At 52.6% G+C, this 25,333-nt stretch overlaps 1 protein-coding gene across 2 annotated transcripts in view; it reads right to left on the bottom strand.

The window, feature by feature from the left end:
• SMOC2 (SPARC related modular calcium binding 2) overlaps nt 1-25,333 on the bottom strand; it is a 153,931-nt gene that overhangs the window by 80,296 nt on the left and 48,302 nt on the right. The window contains exons 3-6 of one of the 2 annotated variants that reach the window (XM_055536202.1): nt 19,138-19,244; nt 17,274-17,373; nt 4,323-4,370; nt 1,312-1,395 (exon numbers count right to left, since the gene is read on the bottom strand). In XM_055536202.1, the coding sequence (XP_055392177.1) occupies nt 1,312-1,395; nt 4,323-4,370; nt 17,274-17,373; nt 19,138-19,244 (339 nt within the window). The remainder of the gene's footprint in view (nt 1-1,311; nt 1,396-4,322; nt 4,371-17,273; nt 17,374-19,137; nt 19,245-25,333) is intronic. The other variant, XM_055536203.1, reaches the window with a different exon arrangement.

Raw genomic sequence — 25,333 nt, 5'->3', positions numbered from 1 at the left:
ACACATTGTACATTAAAAAAAAAAAAGTAAAATATTTATGTGCATGGAACAAAGGGAAATGAAAATGTACATTTTGAAAAACTTTAGCATATGTCTTTTCTTTCTTTCTTCATCCAAAAGTTCAAACAAAAGCAATGTAAGTCCAGACAGTTTCCACTGGAAAGAAAGAGGTTTTGGCAAAAAGCCTCAAAGTACAAAAACACACCCTTGTGTGGTGAAGATGGACACTTGGGTGACACACAGGGTCTTCTCTCAGGTGAAGGATGCAGTGTGCGGGCTGTTCTGGTCGCTAAGTCGTGTCCGACCCTGCGACCCCATGGACCATAGCCCACCAGGCTCCTCCGTCCATGGGATTCTCCAGGCAAGAATACTGGTGTAGGTTGCCAATCCCTTCTCCAGGGGATCTTCCTGACCCAGGGATCAAACCCCCCGTCTCCTGCATTGCAGGCGGATTCTTTACAATGTGCCACCAGGGAAGCCCGAAAGATTCAATACGAAGTGCAATATGTAAAATACAATTTTGCCCACAATATCTGGGAACAAATCTGAGGCAGTGATAGTAGCGAATGCGGCTGAGCACTTTCAGTGCGATCAGGATACCCCTCGCCTGAGAGCCACGCTGGAGCCGACCAGCTGGCCAGAGGCTCCCTTGTCATCTGTGGGCTCTGTGATCTCGGGCAACTGTCGTCTGTGAGACGGGGCTCCAAGGGTTTGGTGAGCTCGGGTGACGGAGCATGTGGCATCCAGGGCCAGACGGAGGTCGATTATGACTATCACTGTTGCTGTTTGCAAAGCACTTCTGATCTCCGACTTACGTATCATGTGCGCTCCTTACATTTGGCCTTCAGACCTGATCCCTTTTGCCCCCAGAATCGGTGACACAGAGGCAAACAGCTACAACAGTGTGCTCCAGGCCTGGAGTAGGAAGCCATCGTTCCCAGGACACAAAGCTTAACCAGCCGGAGACGCATCTTTGTCACTTTACAAGGCTGGTCTCAGGCACCACGTGTGATAATCACACAATGTGGAGGATGAGCAGGGAAACCGCGTATGTTTTTGCAGCTTTGGAAATACATCCTTCACTCTATCCAGATGATAAAATTTCAGCTCAGAGATTTCGCCGTAAAGGCCTCTCTGCATATGCTGTGTGAAAGTCCCACGGCACACGCGGGGGCCCTCAGCAGGGACACGAGGCCTCTCAAATGAAGCTGGAAAAGGGCAAACCCAGCCCATCCCTGGCAAGTCTGAGCACAAGGCCGTGATCTGCCCCCAGGCCCGCGGCACCCCACCCAGCTCCCTGCGGACACTCACCTTCCTCGTCTCCTTGAGGCTGAGTCTCCAGCGCTGGAGCTGAGGCATCATCTGAATTCAGAACGGAAAAGATTTGCAAGGAGACTACAATTATGAGAGTAAGTGAAGTAAGTGTGCATAGAGGCTGGACCCTCCGGATCGCATACACCCCACAATCCACCAAACCACAACCCGCCGCGCGGCACCCATGGACACAAACCCACAGACGCGCGAGGCGCCAGACACCCCCACGGGGCGGGGGCCTGGGGCGGGGGCCTTGGGAGCCCCCTGAGCGGGCGAGGGGCAGGAGGCAGCAACGGGGGCCTGGGGTAGGGCCTGCCCCCTGCTCTGCCCTGTGTTTCTGAATGGAGGGCAGGAACAGAGACCAGGGCTTGGACCTGGCCCGTGGATCTCTCAGCACCCAGGCCTCCCACGAGGCAGGGGGGCGGGGTCGTAAGGGGTGGGGTCGGGGGACAGGGGGAAATGCCCGAGTTCAGAGGGAGGGGCACGAGTCAGAAAATTCTGCGCCATTTGCTGAGGACCTTATCCGAAGGACACGGTCTTTATTGACTTAGTTGAAAAGTACCCTTTGGGTTCTCTGGTAACCAAACCTCTAGAAGCCCCCGGACAAGGAGCCCCCAGTCAGGGATGCCCTAACAGTGCGCTGTGGGGGCTCCTGAGAACATCCTGCCATTTTCTCCCAGGCTTGTCTACCCGTGTGATTTTGTTTTTTAATAGCTTCAGGGTCACAATTCAGCAAGCGGTAGCAGAGAGGAGGGGCGGCCATGTGGCTTATCTATGGGCTGTGACTCATCGGTACCCCAGCAACCCGAAGAGGAAAACTGAGATTTCCCATAAGTTCTTTCCAGGGGAAAACCAAAGAGTATTTTTTAAAATTCTTTAACAATCTCTTTAAAAAAAATCTCGCCATCTGTCAAAATACTGACTAAATGTCGCATCATTGATTTGAAATATCCAAGTCTACTAATGATAGCAGCAATAAACTAAGAGGATTTTGCTGCTGAATACTCTGTAATCTTCCAAGAACAAAATGGGGAACATATTTACAACATATTTAACATATTTGAGAGTCTTAACAGAACATACTGAGAAAAAGTCTTTGCATACTTAAGGTCCTTTGGAATGACAGCCATCAAGGACAGTGAATGTCCATCATGGCCACAGTTAACGTCCATCAAGGACACAGTTAAAGCTGCACCTTTTTGCTGAGGCCTGAGCAGGTCATCCCTTGGGGGCCAGCAGCCCTAATCCCTGGGACCGGGCCAGTCTGAGTTCTCAGCTGAGAACCAAGGTGAGAGGGGCTTGTCCTTGAGGGACAAGTATGGGTGTCTCCTGCCCCCCACACTTAATGCCAGCACCAGAGGCCCCCACATCCCTGTCTCAGCCCTCAGGCCCCGCAGCGTGACCGTCGGCCTCCACCGTCCTGCTCAGGCTCCCCGAGAGCCTGTCCTGGTGTAAGGGGCCTCCGCACCTACTGGGCTCAGCTTCAGACAATGATGCAAAGTCATGGACAGCTCAGTGCCCTTTACTCTACCTCCAGGACGGCTTGCCAAATATCTCGCTTTCCTGATAAACCAACTCTATTACTTATATTCAATATTTCCCTGGACAGGCATGTCTATAGATCAAGGGGCTTCAGTAGAAGCAATGTGTTCTTTCCTTAAATCCATTTCTGAGCCCACATGCCAATTCCTGAGGGATTAAAAACGTATATATCCACAGTGGAATGGACCTATATCACCATGAGCAGGATTGAGGGAGCCCCTGAAATGGTATTTCCCTCTGTTGTTTTTTCAGTATTTGATTATTGTGTCTAACCATGAACCTCTACACTTCCCCTTCTCTAAAATACAGCAGCATGCCCCCAGCATCTCCGAGACCCAAACCCCAACACTGTGCAATCATATCTCCTTCCTTCCTGAACAGAAACCCTCTCCCTAAGAGCCTAAGATGGCAGCGTGTGTGCTAAGTCACTTCGATTGTGTCCAACTCTTTGCAGTCCATAGACTGTAGCCCACCAGGCTCCTCTGTCCATGGGATTTCCTGGGCAAGAATACTAGAGTGGGTTGTGATGCCCTCCTCCAGGGGGTCTTCCCTCTTCAGGGACTGAACCCACATCTGTGACGTCTCCTGCATCGGCTGGCAGGTTCTTTACCACTGGCCTGGGAAGTGGTAGCCCAAGATGCTAGTACACTATTTTTATTTCATCTTAAAAATAAATTTTTCATCTGATATGAAAACAGAAAATGTGTCACTGGGACTCACAGGTGACAGCTAAAAGGGAAAAGTGAGAGTCGCTCAGGCGTGCCCGACTCTTTGCCACCCCAGGGACTATACAGTCCACGGAATTCTCCAGGCCAGAATATTAGAATGGGTAGCCTTTTCCTTCTCCAGGGATCTTCCCAATCCAGAGATCGAACCTAGGTCTCCCGCATTGCAGGTGGATTCTTTACTAGCTGAGCCAAGGGAAGCCCATGCCAGCTGAGGAAAGGGCAAAGGCCACGGCCAGCAGAGATGGACCTGCAGCTGCAGGGTGACTTCCAAAGGAAACGCTCGCCATTCCATCTGGTTCTCGAGGGCACTGATCCCAGAAGAGATGACTGTCATAGACAGAAAAAGTCCCCCTCTTTCTTATGAGGAGCAGCGGACATGTCTTGATCAGTGCTCCCCTCAACTGCTAAGCTACAGTCTCGCGCCAGCCCCGGAGTCCTCTGCCCAGGTGTGGACCTGAGATGATGCTAACTCCATCCTCAAGTGGTCCCGACACGAGCCTGATGGGGACACAAGTCTGTCACCCAGTGGGTCACGTGCCCAGCACCGGCAAGGTCGCAGCAATCGTAAGGGCTGAATAAACATTTGCTGAATAAATAATAATTAACAGACTGCTTCCGCTCTCATATATCATCACCATCACTGATACACGCTGACGTTTTAACTTGAGATGTTATTTTAAGGCATAGATTGGATTCGCTGTCAAAAAACCTCAAGGAAGTTCATTTTAAGATAGTTACCTGTTTTTCCTGTGCCTTCCCTTTGGGGTACCTTTTCATTTATGGAACCTAAAAGGGGACAATAAGGGATGAAATTATTCTTGGCTCTCAAATGGTCACCACTAATTGTTATGCAGATATTTTATTACATTTTGATTAACTCGCAGGGCTTTGTCACTTTCTAGTTAATGTATACAAGCTGCCCAGTGCCCTGGGTGACTCTGTCATCTGAAACCAGAGCCCAAAACTAGGAAACATGATATCAGCTCCTCCTTCTACGGCTGCCTGGCTTATGACGCATGTGAGACTCTCTAGGTACAAAATACAGCAGTTTCTTCACCTGAAAAATATCATAAGAACCTTTTTAACATACATCATGTGGAGGTAGTGGAGTGAATTAGATTTTTTAAAAACTTTTAAAATAAGTTTTGCAACTAAAAATCAATAAAAATTCTGGCTTTAGCTGAATTCTGACTTATGGAAAACTGAGGAACCATTTTTTCATAAGGGGAGAACAAGAAATAGAACGTTAACTCAGCAACTTATAACAGCATGTTAACAATTATGTTGCCCTGAAAAGTTCATGTTACGAATAGGGACACTGTCCTGTCTTTCTCATTAGATGGACACTGTTATGGCAGCAAGATTTTCACCTCATTGTCATTACACCTACTCCAAGGAATGAAGAAGTTCTGTCCCACGTTCATCTGGAATTTATCTGCCCATCCACTTCAGAACATTCCACCCAGAGTCATTCAGAATTACCCTAGTCGTACGCAAGGCTAGACTATGCAGATAAACCATCTCATGAAGTAAAACTTGAAATTCATGGCTTGTTTTTTTTTTCAATTTGGAATTCGAAATACAGATCCACATTTATACTAAAGATATAAACTTGAGGACATTGGTCTTGGAAGCATGACAGTTCTGCAGGGGGAAATGCACGAGCAGCTGGCTGTGGGCAGAGGTCCTGAAGGACAGGGCATAGCCCAGGGGCGTGGCTCACCCTCCCCAAACACTGACGGAAGAGGCACCGCAGGGTCAGCCCCACACTCTCAGCTGAGCACAGTCAGCAGATTTACAGGAAGGAGCAAGACTCCCCAGCGAACTCTCACGTGGCCTAAGTGGGTCTGCAGGAGCCACGGTCCCCTCCCATCCAGGCTGCTCCTCCGGAACGCCTGGACCACAGGCCCTCAGAAATGCACCTGGTTGACAGATAAAAAGGACCAGGATCTTCCTGGCCCATCTATTTGCACAACTTCCCAGCAGTGGCTGGGACCACGCGGTGAAATGTCTCCTGCTTTCCAGGGGCAGAACTCAGGCTTCCCCTCTGGTGAGAACCCCCAGAGACAGAAAGCGGGCTCCCTGTGTGGCCGCTCAGAGCTTCCGGGATCCCATTTTGCTCGGTTCTCCCTTCGTACCCTCTCTCTACAAATCCAGATTTGTTAACAGGCTTAAGTTTCTTAGTCATCCATTTATTTTTATCATGTGTTTCTGCAGTCAGTGACTCAAAAAATGTTTTTTGTGCTGACTGGGAAATGACAATATTTCGATAATATTTCTGGATACAACTATGTAGGTTTGACTAGTCTGAGCTAAATGCAAACATCCCAAGAGAGTCTCAATTGAATTAAGGTAATATTTTTGTAATCTAGGGCCTGCAGTCTCCAAACTGCTGGTTCGCAATGTGATGGGCATCTGAGATCTGAAGACCACATTTAGAAAGTATAGATCCGCTCCCTCAAACGACCTTTCTCTCTCTGAACCAACCAGTCTCATGGCTGTGCATCAGCCGCCCATCCAGATTTGACCAGTGTTCACTTAAAACCACTTAAATCCACATGAAGTTAATTCTACCTTGTTCTTAAGAGGTGGAAATAATTTTAACACAGCACCAAGTGCCCCTTGATAACCCACTCCAAATATTTTGCTGCACAGGACTGGGGGGTGAGGCCAGCAGGGCACTGATTTCCCGTCCAGCTGCCTCTGGACAAAAAGGCCCCCCCCTTCCCTGCCCCACCTCCCCCGGCACCCTGTCCTCCAGGACCCGGGGGCGGCTGAACGCGCGCTCCTCACGGCAAAGCTGCGATGCAAAGTGGAATCCAGGAACCCAGAACCACAAAGCCACTCTTTTCTTCCATTACGTTTTTCTGGAGGTAAGAATTTGCTGAAAAGCTCCCAAGAGCAGGTGACATTACAGGATGGAAGTGCAGCAAAGGGGCCTAGAAACGTGTGGATGGCAGTAAGCAGCTCCGCAGACCACGGCTGGTTGGCGGAACCTTCAGAGAGGAAAACTCTGCCCTTCAGATTCCTATTTCAAAGGACACGTTTGAATTCCTTCCACTTGTGCCATCTCATCCCATTTAAATGCTATTTTAAAAGGGCGGCTTTTTTAGCAATTAGGGTATGCATTTCTGGTGGAGAAAACCACAGAAACACAATGTGAGGAGCCATCGATGGTTCAGGGAAAGAATAATGAGCCTGTAGTCCCCGAGCCCTTGGTTCAAATCCAGCTACACTCAGCAACGCCAGCGTGCTGCCAAAACAGCCCGAGGAGGTGCAGTGTTTGCTGAGAGAGTTGGTGGTCTAAGACAGCTCCTTTCACAAGCGCTAAACACACTCTGGAAATGACCAAGGGAGGAGGGTCTGTGATGTGTGCGGCCGGAGGAGCCGTCGGAGGGTTTAATGAGGTCAGAGCACCGCAGGCGGGCCTTGTTTCGCAGGCGATTGATGGTCCTGCAGAGCGGAGTTAAACAAGCAGCATGATTTACCCCTTTCTGGAATCCCAGGAGCAGAGTCACACCGTCACGTGGCTTTGCCGCCAGAGAGAGGGAGAGGAAGAAAGGGGGGAGCAAGGACGGAAGGAAGGAGGAAAGAAAAGAAAGGAAGGAAATGAAAGAATGAGCAAAAGAAGGAAAGAAAGAGGAAGAGAAAGGAAGGAAGGACTGTAGGAAGGGAGGGAGGGAGGGAGGAGGGTGGGAGGGGAGGGGGACGGGAAGGGAGGGGGATGGGAAGAGCCAGAGGCTCAGCTCCCCTTCCCTTCTGGAAGAGCACTTCTCTTCCCACTGGGGCTGCCGACCCTGGACTCTTGGGAGCAGAGGCGCATGAAGCCCCGCACCTCAGCCCAGTCTCGCCGTCCTGCTGGGCTGGAACTCCTGGCTTGTCCCAGGCGCTGTCTGGCTGCCCCGCCTTGTGCTTTCCGGGCAGGACCCCGTGCGGGTGACAAGAATGATCATAGGAGAGAGGGAGGCCGGGCACTGCAGGGAGTGGGAAAAGTGTGGGGGACGGACGGACCTCGCCACCCACCAGCTCGGTGCCCTGGCAGGTGTGCCCGCCTGCCCGATGCTGAGTCTCTTCATCTCTGCAAGGGCAGCATGGGGATTACCTGCCTCTCGGGCGGCAGGAAGCCCGCAGAGAAATCAACACACACCAGCGGTCTCAGGGCCGGCTCCCTCAAAATATCCCAGGACACGCGGTGTCTGCGTGCCATGTGTCCCAAAACCTCTCCCTCCACGTGTGCACATCCTGTGCACCAAGAGAGTGACAGCCACTCACAGCAAAGACAAGCCCTGTCTCCACTCAGGGCGAGTGGCCAAAACGTGCTGCCACTGGGAGGACGCCCGTGTGAACTGGCCTTTCTGTGGCCACTTTCATTCGTTCTCCCATTCAACACGCTCAGGGGATGCAGCACAAAAAGTCCCATCTCCTTTGGACTGAAAGGCACTGGGCAGAAATCACTCAAATAATTCACATGGTGACTGTGTTCGTGGTGGACGTCTGCACAGCTCCTGTTGTGTGCGGGTCATCATTCTACGAACTTCACACACACACTAAGTCCTCTAATGCCAACAGCAACCCTGAAGCGGGCACCCCTGTTAGACCCACTAGATGAGGATGCTGAGACCCCGAGAGTGGCCTAACAGCCCAAGGTCACTGATCAGGAACGGCAGAGCTGGGGTCCATGCCCGTGGTTTTAGCCCACAGAGGAGCTGACGTGGTCTGAGCAGTCGGGGCGGACCTCCTGGAGAAAAAGGGAAGGAGGAAGGCACGAGGCAGAGAGGATGGCAGAGGGATGCACCACCTGCCCGAGGGGAGAGGGAGGCCAGGGCACAGCTGGTGCCCAGAAGCGTCTCTGCCATGTCCGTGTCCTTCCGCGCCTCCTCTGTCTGCGAGGACACGGCCGGCAGGCGGCTCTCCGCACCACGGCCTCTCAGACACCAGCGTGGGGACGGCCTGAGCTCAGCCTGAAGGGTCCTACACCTCCGGGTGCGCTGGCGGCTCTGTGCGACCCCAGACCCGCTCGCCCACTGTCAGCTGCTGACGGGCACAGGGGCTGGAGCACAGAGGCAGGAACCCGCAGGGGAGGAGCGGGGGCTGGGCACCAAGGCTGCGGCAGAGTCAGAGTCCCTGGAAGGCAGCCTGCCTCCCGCAGGCCTTTTGTGGGGTGCCGGGGGTCATCATGCAGTCGGGCCAGCATGCACAGTGACACCACCAGGCTGACGGCTGAGAGGCCACTGTGACTCCCTCCCCCCGGTTCCCTCCCAGAGTCGATGGGGTGCAGCTCGGTGAAAGGAAGAGCCCAAAATCAGCACCGCGGGCACCTCCCACCTGCCTGCGAGGTAGCGTGGGTGCAGCCCCAGGGCTGAGCGCCGCCCTGGCCTTGCCTGCCTAGACCGCACTCGCCAAGTAAGGTGAGACACTGGTCCGTGACCCCCCACCCCACTTTTCAGATGCCTTCAGTGATCACTCGCATCCTCACCAGCTTTCTTCCTTGGCAGAAATCACCCACGAAGCCAGAGTTTCACTCCCTAGAGCCCCTGATACAGAGCCTGCCCTCCAGAGTCTAAACCCTTGAGGACAGACTCCAGGGACCCAGCTGTGACCTGGGGTCACCCTCCAAGGCCAGAGGCGGGGAAGGGCTCCAAGAGAGTGCACCTAGCCAGGCAGTGAGTGAGCAGCCTGACCTACAGGGCAGCAAAGGCAGGGTGAGCTGGAGTGGGTGCAAGGGCCCTGCTCCCTCTGCCAACACTGAAGTGGGCATCCCTGGGGATGCGGAGTCCTCCGGAGCTCACCCCTGCATGCCAGCCTGAGTCAAAGGTGCATGCCTCTCTGGAGCGAGTGCAGGGGCTCTCGGGCCAGGACCCTGCAGACCACCCACCTGGCCCCGTGCCAGGGGCCACGGGCACCCCTCTGAGACCCGGTGCCCCAGGGTGAGTTCCGCCCACCACCGTGGGGAGTCCCTGCAGCCACCTCCACTTTCTCAGCATCATCTGCTGGCCAGAAGTGCACCTTCCCTCCCAGACGCCTGAGGGACTCAGGGCAACCCTCCTGCTCAGCGCAGGTCACTCACGTCCTGGTGGTGGGACCACGACAGGCCCCAGGGAACGGTCAGGCCTCCTCGAGGAGAGACCAAGCCGGGCCCTACGTCCCTCACCCGGGGCTAGGGACAGGTCACTGCAAGGTTGGCTCTCAAGCAGGCGCCCCACTGCCCAGGAGACCAGCATCCTCACCTGGAAACTGGTCAGGAAGGCAGGACCTCGGACTCCCCTCCAGACCCCCTGGATCAGAAATTCTGGGGTACAGCCCCAGAGCCTGTTGTCCAGCTCTATGTGGACTGAAATTTGGGTTCCAGAGCTCTAAGGAAAAGGGCTTGGCCTGGGCACTCTGCAGTTGTTGTTATTAACAGTGTTGTTATTAATGCATTCTTTCTGTTACCATGAACTTGTCCCCGTCGTGTCTGTCAAGACCCTGCGGCTCCCTCGACCTACTGCAACGTCTCCTGTTTTCCTATTTTTACACTTCTGTGGACGCAGAATGCAAACAAAGCTGGCCTGTTTCCCCACAGTGGCGGGAGGAAGGCTTGAGCCCCATCCCGAAGGGGAGAGGCTGCGATGCTGGGCTCCCTCCTCTCGGGTCTTCCCTCTTCCCTGGTGATGCTGCCTTTGAAAAGCTGGAATTCCTGGTGAGACAGCGTCAGATAAAAGGGATGCTGAGCTCAGCTCTGAGCTGAGCGTTCTGACGTCCCCCATCTGAGAATGCCCTTCTCTAGATGGTAAGAGAGGAAATATGGAAATAACAGTTGAAAAAAATTTAGAGGTTATTTCTGATTTACCTTCCGTCAGTGTCCACTTTAATGTCTGAATGTTACATACTTCAACGGCCAGAGAAAACAAACATTAGTATCATTCCTGCAAAAACGTCATTCATGGTCAATACCTTCATAAATCTTTCCAACGTTTGACTATTGATATTTAAAAGGTGCTGTTGAAAAAAATGTACTGTTTGTTTAAAAAAAAAAAAGAAAAGGAAGGAAAATACATACATTTCTTTTAATTCAGAGATACGGTATACCTCTAGAAGAGATAACCCACTGTTCTTTGTATAGAGTTATAGAGCCGGGACCAGTGAGTTCTAAAAGTCTTCTTAGTTTATCTTATAAAGTTTTCTTAAGTATTAAAAAATATGAGAAAAATCCATTTATGGCCTAAGCGTGAAGAGGACAGTTTATAGAAAACTCTTAATGAAGGAAGCGATAATAAATTAGCCACCAAATTAAATGTATACTGAAATATTCAACACAATAACAGAGTCGATTATTATACAAACCATGCTGCTGCTGCTGCTGCTGCTAAGTCGCTTCAGTCGTGTCCGACTCTGTGTGACCCCATAGACGGCAGCCCACCAGGCTCCCCCGCCCCTGGGATTCTCCAGGCAAGAACACTGGAGTGGGTTGCCATTTCCTTCTCCAATGCAGGAAAGGAAAAGTGAAAGTGAAGTCACGCAGTTGTGTCCGACTCTAGCGACCCCATGGACTGCAGCCCACCAGGCTCCTCCGTCCGCGGGATTCTCCAGGCGAGAGCACTGGAGTGGGTGATAAGACACTAGTAAGTACATTTTTCCAGAGAGGAAAAATAATAATACCAAAATGTTGCCCATCGGGTAGATAAATAAGGCAAAATCAGCCTAAACTGGAAAGGAAAAGACAGACAGACGGACACTCCCAGCACCAACACCAGGCACGGCCGGAGCGCCGCCTCATCAGAGCTGCCCCCCGGCTGGTGCTGGCCAGACACTCACCAGGAGGGCCTCGTGCTGATTCTCAAACAGGCTTCTCAGTCTTCTTTGGCACAATGCCACACACTGTGCTCTTTCCGTTGAATGCTTGACTTAATTTTTTTTTAAATTCTTCAGTGTTCTGAAATTTCCAGAATCTGGAACTTTTATTGGAAATTTTGCGTAGCTCATGTTGTCTATATCAAATTGCTGTTTTTTTTTTCTCATCTTGGACGTAAATTTCCTAATACTTCAAAGGTCATCATAACAGTAGGTGTTAGAAGGTAAAATAATATGTATTTTTCTCTGAAATATGGCTTCATTAGTGGAACGCACACTGGCTTGGCAGCAAAGCCCGCCCCACCCCCGGGGCTCATGTCCACTTGAAAAGCGGGCCCCTCTCTCAGTCCATTTTCTACTTCTCATTACCATTGTTTGTTTTCACATTTCCTTGCCAATAGCTATTGAAATATTTTATTTTGACAACTATCATTTTTCAGGAAGAGAATTGTTAAGCCTGAATAAAAAGCCATTTTGAGGGAAAAAAAAATGTTCCCTCTGATCTGTAACCTTTCGCATTCAGCAAGCAATTTAATGTGCACTTGAATTCTCATAAAGAGACACTTCAGAAGCACAGCTGTGTTGTTGATTTCAATGTTGGGGAATTCAATTGTTCTGGATGTTTCTTTCAAGTTCCTCAGCTATGCAGGGCCCTTAATTTATTGCCAGGGAAATTCATTCATGAAAAAAAAAAAACAAAAACAAACCCAGCTTCTCTTTATAAAGTGAAAGCTTTCAGAAATCAAAAAGATGTTCATACAAACGTGCAGTTCTACCATTCCAGGTAAAGGCCAAAACTTTAGGCTTGGTGGGAAAACCCAAAGGCTGTAGTACAATTCATGTAAATAATATACAGAAAAGCTATTCAATCTACTCCAGGGTTCTCTGGCAAGTGTAAGCGGGCCTTCCGAAAGCCACATTTAAAAGCCGGTCTTCGAAGCAGCAGTCAGCATGCGCATGAGCATGGCAAACTCACAGGCGGTTTTCCATCCTTAAAACCCTACACTTGAAGGAAAAACTCCTCAAACATGCCTTGTGGCCATGGCCAATTGAGCAAGATTTCTGCTTCGCAGGAGACACTGTCCCTACAACTGACTCAGCTCACAGAGGGGTGGGCGGTGGTGGGGGCAGACTCGCCAGCCCCGTCACGGGAGCTTCTCGTCCCTGCCACAAGCCGAGGTCCTTACTTCAAACACACCCCTCAAGCTGAGCTACACAGGGCGGTTCTTTGGACACTGTAACCTGAAGAGCTCCTACGTGTGGGCTCAGCTTCCAGTGTCTTCAGCAGCTTTGTGCTCCTGCCAGGAGTAAGCTCTTGGCTCGGGTGCACTGTTACAGAGGAAGAGGAGATTAAAACCCCCGAAGCTATTTCCAAATAATCGAGAGCGAGCCGGCTACAAACAGCTCCCTCGGAAAGAAGCCCTTTGTTTCTAAACTCATCTCCTGCCTCCAGCAATGTGCGTCTTCAAACCCTCAGAAGGAAAAAGAAAGAGAAAACTCCTACTGAGTAACTACAGGTCAGCTGTGCCTGCATGGAGACCCGAGACCCGGCCCTGCAGCGGCACCAAGGATGGAGGAGGGCTCGGTGGCTCCCTGGGGGTGGCCGTACCTTTCTGAGCGTCCCTGGAGCAAGCGACACCCCCTACCCCTCCCGGTCCCGGCCCTGCAGACCTGGGGTCTAGCCAGCAGGGCTGGGGGAACCGTCGCCAAGCCACAAGCAGGACCACCTGCTGTCAGGCCAGGCGAGGCCGGGGATGCGTCTGGATGCAGCTCAAAGAGCAGCCTTCAGTCCTGAATGCCTCCTAAGGTCACCGGAGCTGGCCCAGAAGTAGGAAAGGCCTTCTGCCCTCCTCACGTTCCCTGTCCAACTCAGGAACCAACACGGTGAGGGACAGGAGGTTACTCTTCAGTCACTCAGTTGTGTCCAACACTGCGACTCCATGGACTGTAGCCCTCCAGGTTCCTCTGTCCATGGGATTCTCCAGGCAAGAATACTGGACTGGGTTGCCATTTCCTTCTCCATGGGATCTTCCCAACCCAGGGATTGAACCCGGGTCCTGAACTGCACACAGATTCTTTACCATCTGAGCCACCAGGGAAGCCCATCTGACTCTTTACAACCCCATGGACTGCAGCATTCCAGGACTCCCTGTCCATCACCATCTCCCAGAGCTTGCTTAAACTCATGTCCATTGAGTCAGTGATGCCATCCAACCATCTCATCCTCTGTTGTCCCCTTCTCCTCCTGCTTTCAATCTTTCCCAGCATCAGGGTCTTTTCCAATGAGTCAGTTCTTCGAATCAAGTGGCCAGAGTACTAGAGCTTCAGCTTCAGCATCAGTCCTTCCAGTAAATATTCAGGACTGATTTCCTTTAGGATGGACTGGTTGGATCTTCTTGCTGATAAGCACTGGGAGAGAAACCGTTCTGCCCCTTTCCTGTGCCGGCCAACATGCCCCTCTTTTCCAGGAACCCCCTCCTCTAGACGGTGGACAGTGAGCCGCCCCTTCCCCGAGTGCCTGCAGCTTCTGCACAAAACTCCCAGGCCCCCAACAGGGGTGTCAGCAGAGCTCTGAGCAGATGTGGGTGCCTGGCCCAGCAAACGCTTGGGGAGTGCTGCTCTTGGAGATGGTCATTAATAAGAAATGAGGAGTGGGCTTCCAGGGAGGGAGGGTGGATCGAGTGTTCTCTGAAGGACAAGACCCACGGGAAGGACCATGGGACCCACGGGATGGACCACCACGATTCACTGAAGGGACGGCTCTGATCACGTCCTCAAGGGTCTCACCCAGTGAATGACTCTGAAGCAGGTGTCCACAGGAGCTAAAGGGGCTGATTTCTCTCCAGGGAAGCCCTCTGCCTCCTGCAGCTTGAGCTCCATTGAGAGTCATGAGTCCACAGCCAGAAGGAAAGACAAGGCTGGCCGTCCACTCCTGAAAAGCTGTGCAATTATCCATCAGCTCCTGACCGACAGCAGGCAAGGAAGTGAGCTGACTTGATGGAAGCTTACAAAGGTGGGTGAGGGGTCCCAGAGTCACGAGGAGTCACTGTGGCAGGGGTGGGGAGTAGCTCCTTCTCCACGTTGGGAGTCTCCCGGGAGGCTGGTGAACAGCTCCCTGGTCTATACTAATGAGCCCAAGCCTCTCTTCCTCTGCTCACTGGTCCTTTTTTTTTTCCTGAAAGTCGCTCAGTCGTGTCTGACTCTTTGTGACCCCATGGACTATACAGTCCATGGAATTCTCTAGGTCAGAATACTGGAGTGGGTAGCCTTCCCTGTCTTCGGGGGATCTTCCCAAGCCAGGGTTCAAACACAGGTCTCCTGCATCATGGGCAGATTCTTTACCAACTGAGCTATGGTCCTTATGGTTTCCTCATTTATAAAGTGCTGACCGTTTAAGACTTCTGACTTTTTCTGCTAGATTGCCTCATTATTCCAGTTTTCTTATTGATTCATAAGAATTTGGGTGCTTTGCATTAATGACTTAGAAACACATAATTGTGAAATAAAAGAATCCTTTGATTTGAAGGTCTTTCGGGGAGGAGTGGGCCGGGGGACATGGCAGGCGGGCCCCTCTGCTCCACTGCAATCAGCCATGAGTGGACATTCCCCGCCCTCCTCACAGGCTGCTGCCACGCGTGTTTGCACCAATTCATAACATACACACACATGCATTCTAAGTGACCATTAGTGTTTACTGCTAAGTTTTAATACATTTTTCTCATCTTCAAATTTCTAGACAAAGTGCTCCTATGGCAAGTGTGGTGTGAACTCCAGGGCCAAAGACTGCTGTTGAATGCTGGCGTTTACCTGATTATAATAAACTGGATGGAAATCACATCTGTCCTCTATGGAGTGGACCAGGCATGCCAACCAGAGCAGGTGTCAGCCAGCATCCCAGGGAGGGGAGGAGGATGCTCCCGGGGTGTGCGGATGGAGCCTGACCAGCAGCATGCCCGGTGTCAAGCACAGGCTCAGCAAAGTGATGCCCGTCACCACGTCCTTCCATGTGGTTGGTGACGAGGTGTCAACAGCTGGGAAGAAGCTCTGCTACATCAGCAAAAGCCCAGCATAAACTGTGCATGTATGCGTGACCCGTCCTCCCAAAACTCCCCTGCACGGCCTCCATACACGTTCTGAGCACAGGCGCCTGCTTCCCCGCCCATGTTTCTGCAGAATAAAAGCATGAATACAGCTGGGGATTAGTAGAATCTTTTCATAACTCTGGCCAAGCTGCAAAACCAAGCCAAGAAGTGAAAAGGAAGGTGCCCCTACAAGGAGGAGCCTGGTCTCCAAGGAGCCTGCCCCACCCACACCGCACATGTCCTCAGAGACACCCCCTCCCTGCCCCTGTGGCATTTTCCATGCAATAAACACCAGATTCGGGAAGAATCTTCCTTCCATACCCATCCCTTGAACCAAAAAATCCACATGGACAGTGAAAAAAAGGAACATTTCTTACATTAAATGTGGCTGCTACCTGGTTGTAAAAATCAATGTGAGTGAACAGTAGGGTGTTTTGATCCTAGAAACGAAGTATTACAGGCAAGTTATAAGAAACCTGGCCAACTTCGCTCATGGTTCTCTAAGAAAGTGCTTTCAGACGCTACTTAATTTTTCAAAAGGTGTCACTAACATCACAGAAACAGGTAAGTCTTCCGCTTTCTCCCTCATAAAATAAGGCTCAATGCGACTCAAAATGCTGGTACCTGGTTGAAATGAAATAAGCATTTGCAAGCATCTTTCAGACTGAGGGACACAGAGCCCAACTCATTACGCTACTTTTTTTTTCTCTCTTTCATTTACTCCATGAGTTTGTAAAAGAATTATTAGGTGCAAATGTTAGCTCACTAAAAACATGTTTTCAGCAATTTTTAGGTATTGGATGACATAACAGTTTTAAAAATAAATATATTTTAATTCCACATGATGCACACCCTCTGGCTTTTAAGTGATGACCAGTCACTTGAAATATTAGGTTTTGTGTTACTGTTAATTACGCGTGTCATCATGGTGAAGCAGTTATGAGTTCTGACCAGTGACTTGGCTCCTGATATAAAAGTCTGAACCATGGGCAGAATTTCTAATTATAAGATGCCTGCTCTTCAAACAGAAAAGAGGCTAGAAAGTAAACTCTAAGTACAAATGCCTCAACATTTTATGTAAAAATTCAGGAAGATGTTTTGTATTGTTACATAACATATGTTTTTCCTTAGTAAGCTTAATCCAGTATCGTTGAGACACATAGATCATGAAAGGTCTTGGTAAATGGTCTGACAAGTCTCCGTCACCAATTAATCAAAACTCAAGCGGCAGACCATTTTCAAATAAAAATGATCTGAATCGTTTATAATATTTGGTAAATTATTAATGGAAAACAGACCCTTTTATAGATTATTCTCCCGCCAGTGTTATTACCTTCAGTACATCAAGCCCACTTATGAGTAATAAAATAACACAAACAAACCTTCTGGAAAGGGATCTGTGAAGAATGATCTGCTTTTTCTTTGCAATCATATACATACAAGCCCAGAAACACTCGCTTCTCTCAGCCAACGAAAACATTCGGTCATTTCTGCTGTTGACCACAGTCCTCGCGGCCACTCCTAAAAATTACGAGTCCCGAATTGCCATAACCTACGCTGGTTCAGAACCAGATCTTCCATTTGTTTAAGCTTTCTTGAAAACAAAGGTCTCATAATATTTTGGGCTTTGTCCAGTGACGCAAATGTATCCCGATATTCCCCATTATCCCACCTAAACCGACTTCCTTTGCGGTTACGAGCAGACATTAACAAGACAGTCGGCAAACAGCCAGCAGCCTCCGCCGCGGGTTCACCACATAGGTTGACTGAGACCTACCGGGACAGCGGGGTGTCTTGTGGGCCACGGCGGTGCCGCTGATGGGCCTCCCGTTGGGCGTCACGCACCAGCAGTACCCCGTGTAGCTGTGGCACTGGACCTGCGGGGGACAGACAGGGCGCTCAGTGCCCGCGTGCGGGGGACAGACAGGGCGCTCAGTGCCCGCATGCAGGGGACACACAGGGCGCTCAGTGCCCGCATGCGGGGGACACACAGGGCGCTCAGTGCCCGCATGCGGGGGACACACAGGGCGCTCAGTGCCCGCATGCGGGGGACACACAGGGCGCTCAGTGCCCGCATGCGGGGGACACACAGGGCGCTCAGTGCCCGCATGCGGGGGACAGACAGGGCGCTCAGTGCCCGCATGCGGGGGACAGACAGGGCGCTCAGTGCCTGCGGGGGACAGACAGGGCGCTCAGTGCCCGCGTGCGGGGGACAGACAGGGCGCTCAGTGCCCGCGGGGGACGGATAGGGCGCTCAGTGCCCGCGTGCGGGGGACAGACAGGGCGCTCAGTGCCCGCATGCGGGGGACACACAGGGCGCTCAGTGCCCGCGCCGGGCCCGCTGCTCCTCCCAGGGCACCAGGGACAGACAGGGCGCTCAGTGCCCACATGCGGGGGACACACAGGGCGCTCAGTGCCCGCATGCGGGGGACACACAGGGCGCTCAGTGCCCGCATGCGGGGGACAGACAGGGCGCTCAGTGCCCGCATGCGGGGGACAGACAGGGCGCTCAGTGCCCGCGCCGGGCCCGCTGCTCCTCCCAGGGCACCGGGGACAGACAGGGCGCTCAGTGCCCGCGCCGGGCCCGCTGCTCCTCCCAGGGCACCGGGGACAGACAGGGCGCTCAGTGCCCGCGGGGGCGTCTGCGGTCCACCAGGCCCGCTGCTCCTCCCAGGGCACCGGGAGGCCCAGGGCTTCGAGGGCTGCATCTGGACACCTGGCAAAGGGCCCCATGGTGCCCTGGACCCGGATCTGAGGGGTGAAAGGAGCCAGTGGTGCCAGCCCGTCACTGTTCAGAGTCTAATCCCTCACCAGCCCTCATCTTACAAGAGGGGGTCTGAGGCACTGAGCGGTCAGGACACTTGCTCTGGGTCTGCCCATTGGCCTGAAGCAGAGTTGGGGACAGGAGACGTGTCCAGCTGCCAGTGAGATGCTCCATCCTGGCCCCACCTGCCCCCCACCAGCCAGCCTGAGTTGGACGCCACCCACAGCTCCAACCTCTCTCTGTCTCTCTCTCCTCCCTGAGTCTTCCAAAGGTCAAGTGATTGCTTCAAAAAAAGGCACAGAACTCACATTATTGGATGAAATCTAAAGTGAAAGTCACTCAGTCGTGCCCAACTCTCTTCACAGTCTGTGGAATTCTCCAGGCCAGAACACTGGAGTGGGCAGCCTTTCCCTTCTCCAGGGGATCTTCCCCACCCAGGGACGGAGCCCAGGCCTCCCGCAGGCGGAGTCCTTACCAGCTGAGCCCAGGGGAGCCTGTGCTGACGTCTGGCTCATGACAGACCCTGCCTTGTTTGCCTTTTTTCTGTCTAAAGTCAATACGTCAGTTAGCAGGGCATCTCAGGAACTCATTTCCTTCAATACAAAATGACAATGATAATGTTGACCCGTTCCGGGTGGAGAACTGGGAGCTTAGATGCTGCCACTGGCAGACCGGGAAAGGCAGACAGTGCAAGTGACCCTGACCTGTGACCTGGCAGGTGCCCCTCCAGAAATGACATCGCACTGGGGCTGGGGTCTCTGCCGTGAGCGGGCCGGCGGGACCCAGTCTGCTCCCCAGGACTGGAGCGCCTGCTCCGAGGAGGGAGCCACTGCCCCGAGGGGGAAGGCGGGGCCAGTCCCCGGGAGAGGCCGCCCACCTGGCTGTAGGTCCCGTCGTCGCTGCACTCGGGGATGAACACCTGCTGCAGCTCCCTGCGGGCCTGCTCCTGGGTGTACTTCCTCTCGGCCACGCACCTGGACACGTCTGCGGGGAGGCACAGGGCAGGGTGGCAGTCAGGCCCCTGGAGACGCCCAGCAGAGGCACCACATGGGCGGCCGGGCTGCAGGGACCTCATGGGGCGGGCAGCTGCAGGCGGGCACCTGTCAGGGTGCCAGTGTCCCTGAGGGGAGGGCCAGACCTGGCGGGAAGAGTGGGGTGTCCTCCATGCCCAGGGAGCCAGGAGGCCGAGGCTCCAAAATCCACCAGGCTTGACCGTGGTGAAAGGCGGACTCTACTTCGTGGACAGCGGAAGTCAGGTGGTACCCCCACGGGCCACAGACAGACTCCAGGACCCAAGGACATCCTCCGGAGCGCACGGCCAGGCCATGTGCCACGTGGGGGCCACGTCTGAGAGCTATGGTAAGAATCAGCCCAGGGACACTTTATCAGCCCTCCTGGCACACTGAGCACAGATTTCCACACATTCACAGTGAAATATCCACTGTGATGACTGGATGGAAAGGCAGACAGTGTATCCTCCTGTTCCTCGGGAGGATACCCCTGGGACTTCATAAACTAGCAGAAAAGGGAAAGACTGGGGCAGTCCCCACCCAGCTCCGGACGCAGGTGTCAGGAAACAGCCGCCAAGACGCACCGCGGAGCCCCGGTCACAGTGGGGAAGGCGGCCCCCACTCAGCTGCTCCGTCTGAGCTGGGCACCAGAGCCTGCTCACCCCTGACGCTTATCTTGGAAGCCTGGAGCGAGTTACGGGGGGCTGCGCTGAGCCCCAGGAAGGGCCCATTGTCCCAGGACCGCAGGCCAGCTGAGCCTGTGTCCATCACAGAGAAGGCCGCCCCCGGGGCCACCTCCCCCAGCCTCCCGCCCGGGGCACGCACCCCAAGCACAGGGCTTACTTCTGCGGGCTGCCAGCCCACGTAACTCACTTGAATCTCACAAGTCAAAAAGAATGGCTTTCCCCATTTTTCTTAAGTGTTTCCAGATTTAAATTACAAGTTGTCTAGGTCTGAAAGGCCCTCTGGACGCTGAGAGATACTGCTTCAAACGTGTCCACCGCCCAGCATTTTTAGCGGGTGACTCTGCTTGCCCAGGAGTAAAATCTCCTGGCCATGACGAGACGCCGTCTGGGGCCCAGCTCCAGGCTCGGGGCTCCTGCCCCGTGGTGCTGGGCCTGAGCACAGATGCTGCTGCTGGGGGCCCTCATCTCGGACCCCAAGCAAGCGCCGCGGGGCCGGCCCTCAACACGACAGGCCTGTGCGCCAGGGGCGCGTCGATGCGGGCTCTCGTGTCGTGATCTGCATTCCTGCCAGCACTCAGCAACATGTGGTTTTAATACAGCCTGTGTTTTCGCTGAGGAGAAAACACTGCTGTGCTGGACTTCTGTCCTCATTTTTTTAGTATAACCTGTGGTTTGACTGTCTAAAAGGAAAAGTGATATGCGTTCCCAGCCTGCGAGCTCTCCACGAGGGTCCAGACGAGTTACAAATTATTCCCAACAGCTGAACTCTCGCGGAACACGGCACAAGCAGATACATCGACCGAAGAACCCACGGGCCTCGCTCCTGTCTCCAATGCCGTCTTCAAAAGTGTGTGTTTGCCACTGATCGGGGAGTTCTCAAACCTCTTATGTGGACAGAGCGTTAAATTCCGGTTTACGCTGGCACATGGCTGGTGACCCAGGCATGGGGAGCCAGGAGGACTGTGCAGCAGGAAATGCAGGGCCCATCCCTGAGAGCAAGCCTCTATCTGCCCACCAACCCAGGGCGCCGCTTGCCAGACCACCTGCCGCACCCCAGACGTCTAAGTCGGGCGCAGCGGCTGCCCTCTTGAGAAGGGTCTCAACAGCAGCCCACCACTTCCACCCGACTGAGATACGGGGCCAACGTCCAGCGTGTGTTGTCTCGTTTTGCTCATCGTTTTCTCTCTGTTGCAAAGTAACAGAGATTCCTTTTCACAAGCGTGTCTGTGCATCAGGAGACATGGGTCACAGAGACTATCACGAGGCAACGCTCGCTCTAAACCAGAAACAAACAGCCACGTTTCAGAGTGGTCATTTCTAAGGATGCTGTCCTTTAAACAGGAAGCAAATCATTTCCTACTTTGCTAAAATCAATTAATCGGATTAAGCGATTATGGGAAGAGATAAATTTGCTGCCCATTTCATGCAGAAAAATTCTGGAGAAGAGCAGTCAAAAGGCCCGAGGAGGCTCGGCCAGAATGAGGTCAGGGGCACTGACATTTACAGGCGGCCCTGAGCTGGACCGCCCAGAGCCTCGGCTCTCTTCTTGTGGGGCCCCCGTCCATCACACACAGAGGACGATGCTGAAGCATGACCCTGAAGAAAGGGGATCGTGTTCCCTTCAACTCTTCCTGGGTGAGTCCTCACCCCAGAGCCCCCCAGCCAGCTCCTTGCTGAGGAAGAAACTCGAGGGGATATGGAATTATTTACAGTCCATCTATGACATCTATGGAGAGGCGACACTGAGTGATTTTCTGGTCAACAGACCTGCTGACTCTGGACCCAGCAGGGTGACTACGTGTTGGTGGTTCTGAGCATGGGGGCGGTCAACGTTCTGGGGACACAGAGTTCTCTCCACTGGGTCCCCATGGCCAGTACAGGGCCTCTGCACGGACCAGGCTGGGGCAGAACAAGCAAGGCCGATGAAGAAGCCAGCTCTCTGTTGGTAGCAGCCGCAGAACACTAGCCCGAGGGTGACTGGCTTCTTACTTTATTGGCATCCAATGAAGCAGATCTTGTGTATCAAAAGTTGTAATACTTTACCAACCTGTCATTTTGAAGGCCAGACTCAGAAAAACGAAGAACTCTGTGCTGCGGAGTTCTTTGGCGTAAATGATGCGGAGCGCCGGGCTGTGACACAGGACCAGCAGGACGCCAAGGAGGCTCCTCGTCTGCCCACCTGCAGCCGGCCAGCGGGCAGCACCGCAGCAAGAGCCCATGCCCTCCCTCGACCAGAGGGAGCGGCTCAGAGCCGAGGAGAAAGGGGCCGAGTGTCTATTTTAAATATGTATTATCATTGTAAACGCACAAAGACAGAAACAAATTAGACAGGAAAACCCAGGGTGCACAATTGGGGTGGCCAAGTCCTAAAGGCAAACGATGAAGTGAAAACCACAGCACAAACACATGAAAGTGTTCAGACGCTTCTGACATGTGTATCCAGGAAGCAACCGGTCAGAACCGGCTCTGTGAAGACTGACCACCGCGACCATCCGTGCTTCACACAGCTCCCCGGGCAAGTGGTCTCGGGATCCTTTTGTGTGAACTTTGGCCTCGACCTTTGCGGGAAGGGGACAGCTGAGGCCGCTCCGCGCTCGCCCAGCTCCCCCGATGAACTCTTGGAGGATACAGGTGTTGCTGAAGCAAACAGAGAAGTGTTTTGTTTTGTTTGTTTTTACAATATTTCACAAAGTCCTGTGGTATTTCTGATCCTGGTTTGAACATGAGAGCAACGGCCCCACCTCTTGTGTCTGCTTTCATCAAGAGGGTGCGTCTAACATCAGACCTGGGAGAACACCATGGAAGGTTAAGGCCAACAGGCCTGGGGAGGGTTTCTGCAAGGGACAAGTGCTGGCATGATTAAACCGTCCTGGAACCACACGTGTCAAAGGCATCTCAGAGCCTGCATGTGGGTGCAAGGAGTCTGATGAGACGAGGCAGGAAGCGAGGACACAGGCCTGGCCAAAAGGGCCTGGCTGAGAGACACACACGCATATGCACACAAGCACACATGTACATATGTTCTTGCAGGACACAAACATAACCTCCTCACATGGAGGTGCCTGCCCACATATACACATGTATGTGAACCTATGCACACAGGCACACACATCACACACCTACAGACTCCTCTGTGGAAAGACTCTTTTTGCTGAAGAAAATGCTGGCAGGTCAACACTGACTTCAGCTCAGTTCAACTCAGTTCAGTCACTCAGTTGTGTCCAACTCTTTGTGACCCCATGGACTGCAGCACGCCAGGCCTCCCTCTCCATCACCAGCTCCTGGAGTTTACCCAAACCCACGTCCATTGAGTCAGTGATGCCATCCAGCCATCCCATCCTCTGTCGTCCCCTTCTCCTCCTGCCCTCAGTCTTTCCCAGCATCAGGGTATTTTCCAATGAGTCAGCTCTTCACACCAGGTGGCCAAAGTATTGGAGTTTCAGCTTCAGCATCTGTCCTTCCAATGAATATTCAGGACTGATCTCCTTTAGGATGGACTGGTTGGATCTCCTTGCAGTCCAAGGGACTCTCAAGAGTCTTCTCCAACAACACAGGTCAAAAGCATCAATTCTTCAGTGCTCAGTTTTCTTTATAGTCCAACCCTCACCTCCATACATGACTACCGGAGAAACCATAGCTTTGACTAGACGGACCTTTGTTGACAAAGCAATGTCTCTTATTTTTAATATGCGGTCTGGGTTGTTCATAACTTTCCTTCCAAGGAGTAAGTGTCTTTTTATTTCACGGCTGCAGTCACCATCTGCAGTGATTTGGGAGCCCAGAAAAATAAAATCAGCCACTGTTTCCATTGTTTCCCCATCTATTTGCCATGATGCGATGGGACCGGATGCCATGATCTTAGTTTTCTGAATGTTGAGTTTTAAGCTAACTTTTTCACTCTCACTTTCATCAAGAGGCTCTTTAGTTGTTCTTCGCTTCCTGCCATAAGGGTGGTGTCATCTGCATATCTGATGTTATTGATATTTCTCCTGGAAATCTTGATTCCAGCTTGTGCTTCCTCCAGCCTAGCATTTCTCATGATGTACTCTGCATAGAAGTTAAATAAGAAGGGTGACAATATACAGCCTTGACATACTCCTTTTCCTATTTGGAACCAGTCTGTTGTTCCATGCCCGGTTCTAACTGTTGCTTCCTGACCTGCATACAGATTTCTCAAGAGGCAGGTCGGGTGGTCTGGTATTCCTATCTCTTTCAGAATTTCCCACAGTTTATTGTGATCCACACAGTCAAAGGCATTTACATAGTCAATGAAGCAGAAATAGATGTTTTTCTGGAACTTTCTTGCTTTTTCGATGATCCAGCAGATGTTGGCAATTTGATCTCTGGTTCCTCTGCCTTTTCTAAAACCAGCTTGAACACTGACTTAGAGCAACCAAACTGTGCCCTGGTCCTGGGCACTGTCGCCAGATAACAAAGCCTCCCTGGGAGGTAGAGGGAAATTCAGAGGCCCTGCCTTCTTCCAGGGCAGGTCATCTGAAGCCTAGGCAAGCGGCCAGTGATGCAGCTTCCAGTCCATTTCTCGGCTCTCCAAATATAAGCAAGGGTTGCTGACCACCACATGTCCGTGATCAGAAAAACCTTCAGAGAGATAGAATTCCTTGTGTTCGCCTGACCCAACCCCCTGTTTCAGAGATGAGAAGTCAGGTGCAGCCCGTCAGCCTGGCGTCTCGTCCTGGCTGCATGGTTCCCTGACCTCTGGGAGCTCGGGGTGTGCAGAGGCCAGGACCTCGCCACCCCAGCCCTATCTCTGCCCATGTGGAGACCCACAGCATCTCCTGCCCCAGACCGGGGAGGGGAGAGAGGCAGGTGGGGCCATGCCAGTCCTGTTGGGCTGCACGCCTGCACCGCTCTCAGGCTTTACATCGTGCATTTTAATAAAGTTACAGTAAAAGCACACAGAGCACTTCAGAGAGGGCACCACTGTACCGAGAGGGGCTGACCGGCACTCTCAGGCCTCACAGAAATCCACTGGAAAACCTCGGTACTCTCCGTGTGTGTGGGTCATGCCTTTCACAGAATGTCCAGAAACAGAGCTGGGGCCTAAGCTCTCCCTGCAGGACCAGCAGAGTCCATGTCCTGCCCAGGTCAGCAGGACGTCCCCCGCAAGTGGCCCGGCTCATGTGGGTGAATGCAGATGGTCCCATGGGCCCAGGGCCCAGCCTGCCCTGAGCATGCTGAGGTGACACTCACCACAGCAGCCCGACTCGGACAAAGGGCCCGTAAGCAACCCCAAGGCTTCTAGACCAACGGTCACTATTTGGCCGGAGTGAACGCGCAGGTGTGTATCACTCAGGTTTTCCACAGGGAGAGAGTGAGGGGTCCAGAAGTCGTCACAAGCATGATGGCGTGGGGTCCA

This window comes from Bubalus kerabau, chromosome 9 (assembly GCF_029407905.1).
Source record: "Bubalus kerabau isolate K-KA32 ecotype Philippines breed swamp buffalo chromosome 9, PCC_UOA_SB_1v2, whole genome shotgun sequence".
Lineage (NCBI taxonomy): Eukaryota > Metazoa > Chordata > Mammalia > Artiodactyla > Bovidae > Bubalus > Bubalus kerabau.
The sequence above is the reverse complement of the archived record's forward strand: the minus strand, read 5'-3'. Positions and strand labels throughout refer to the sequence as shown.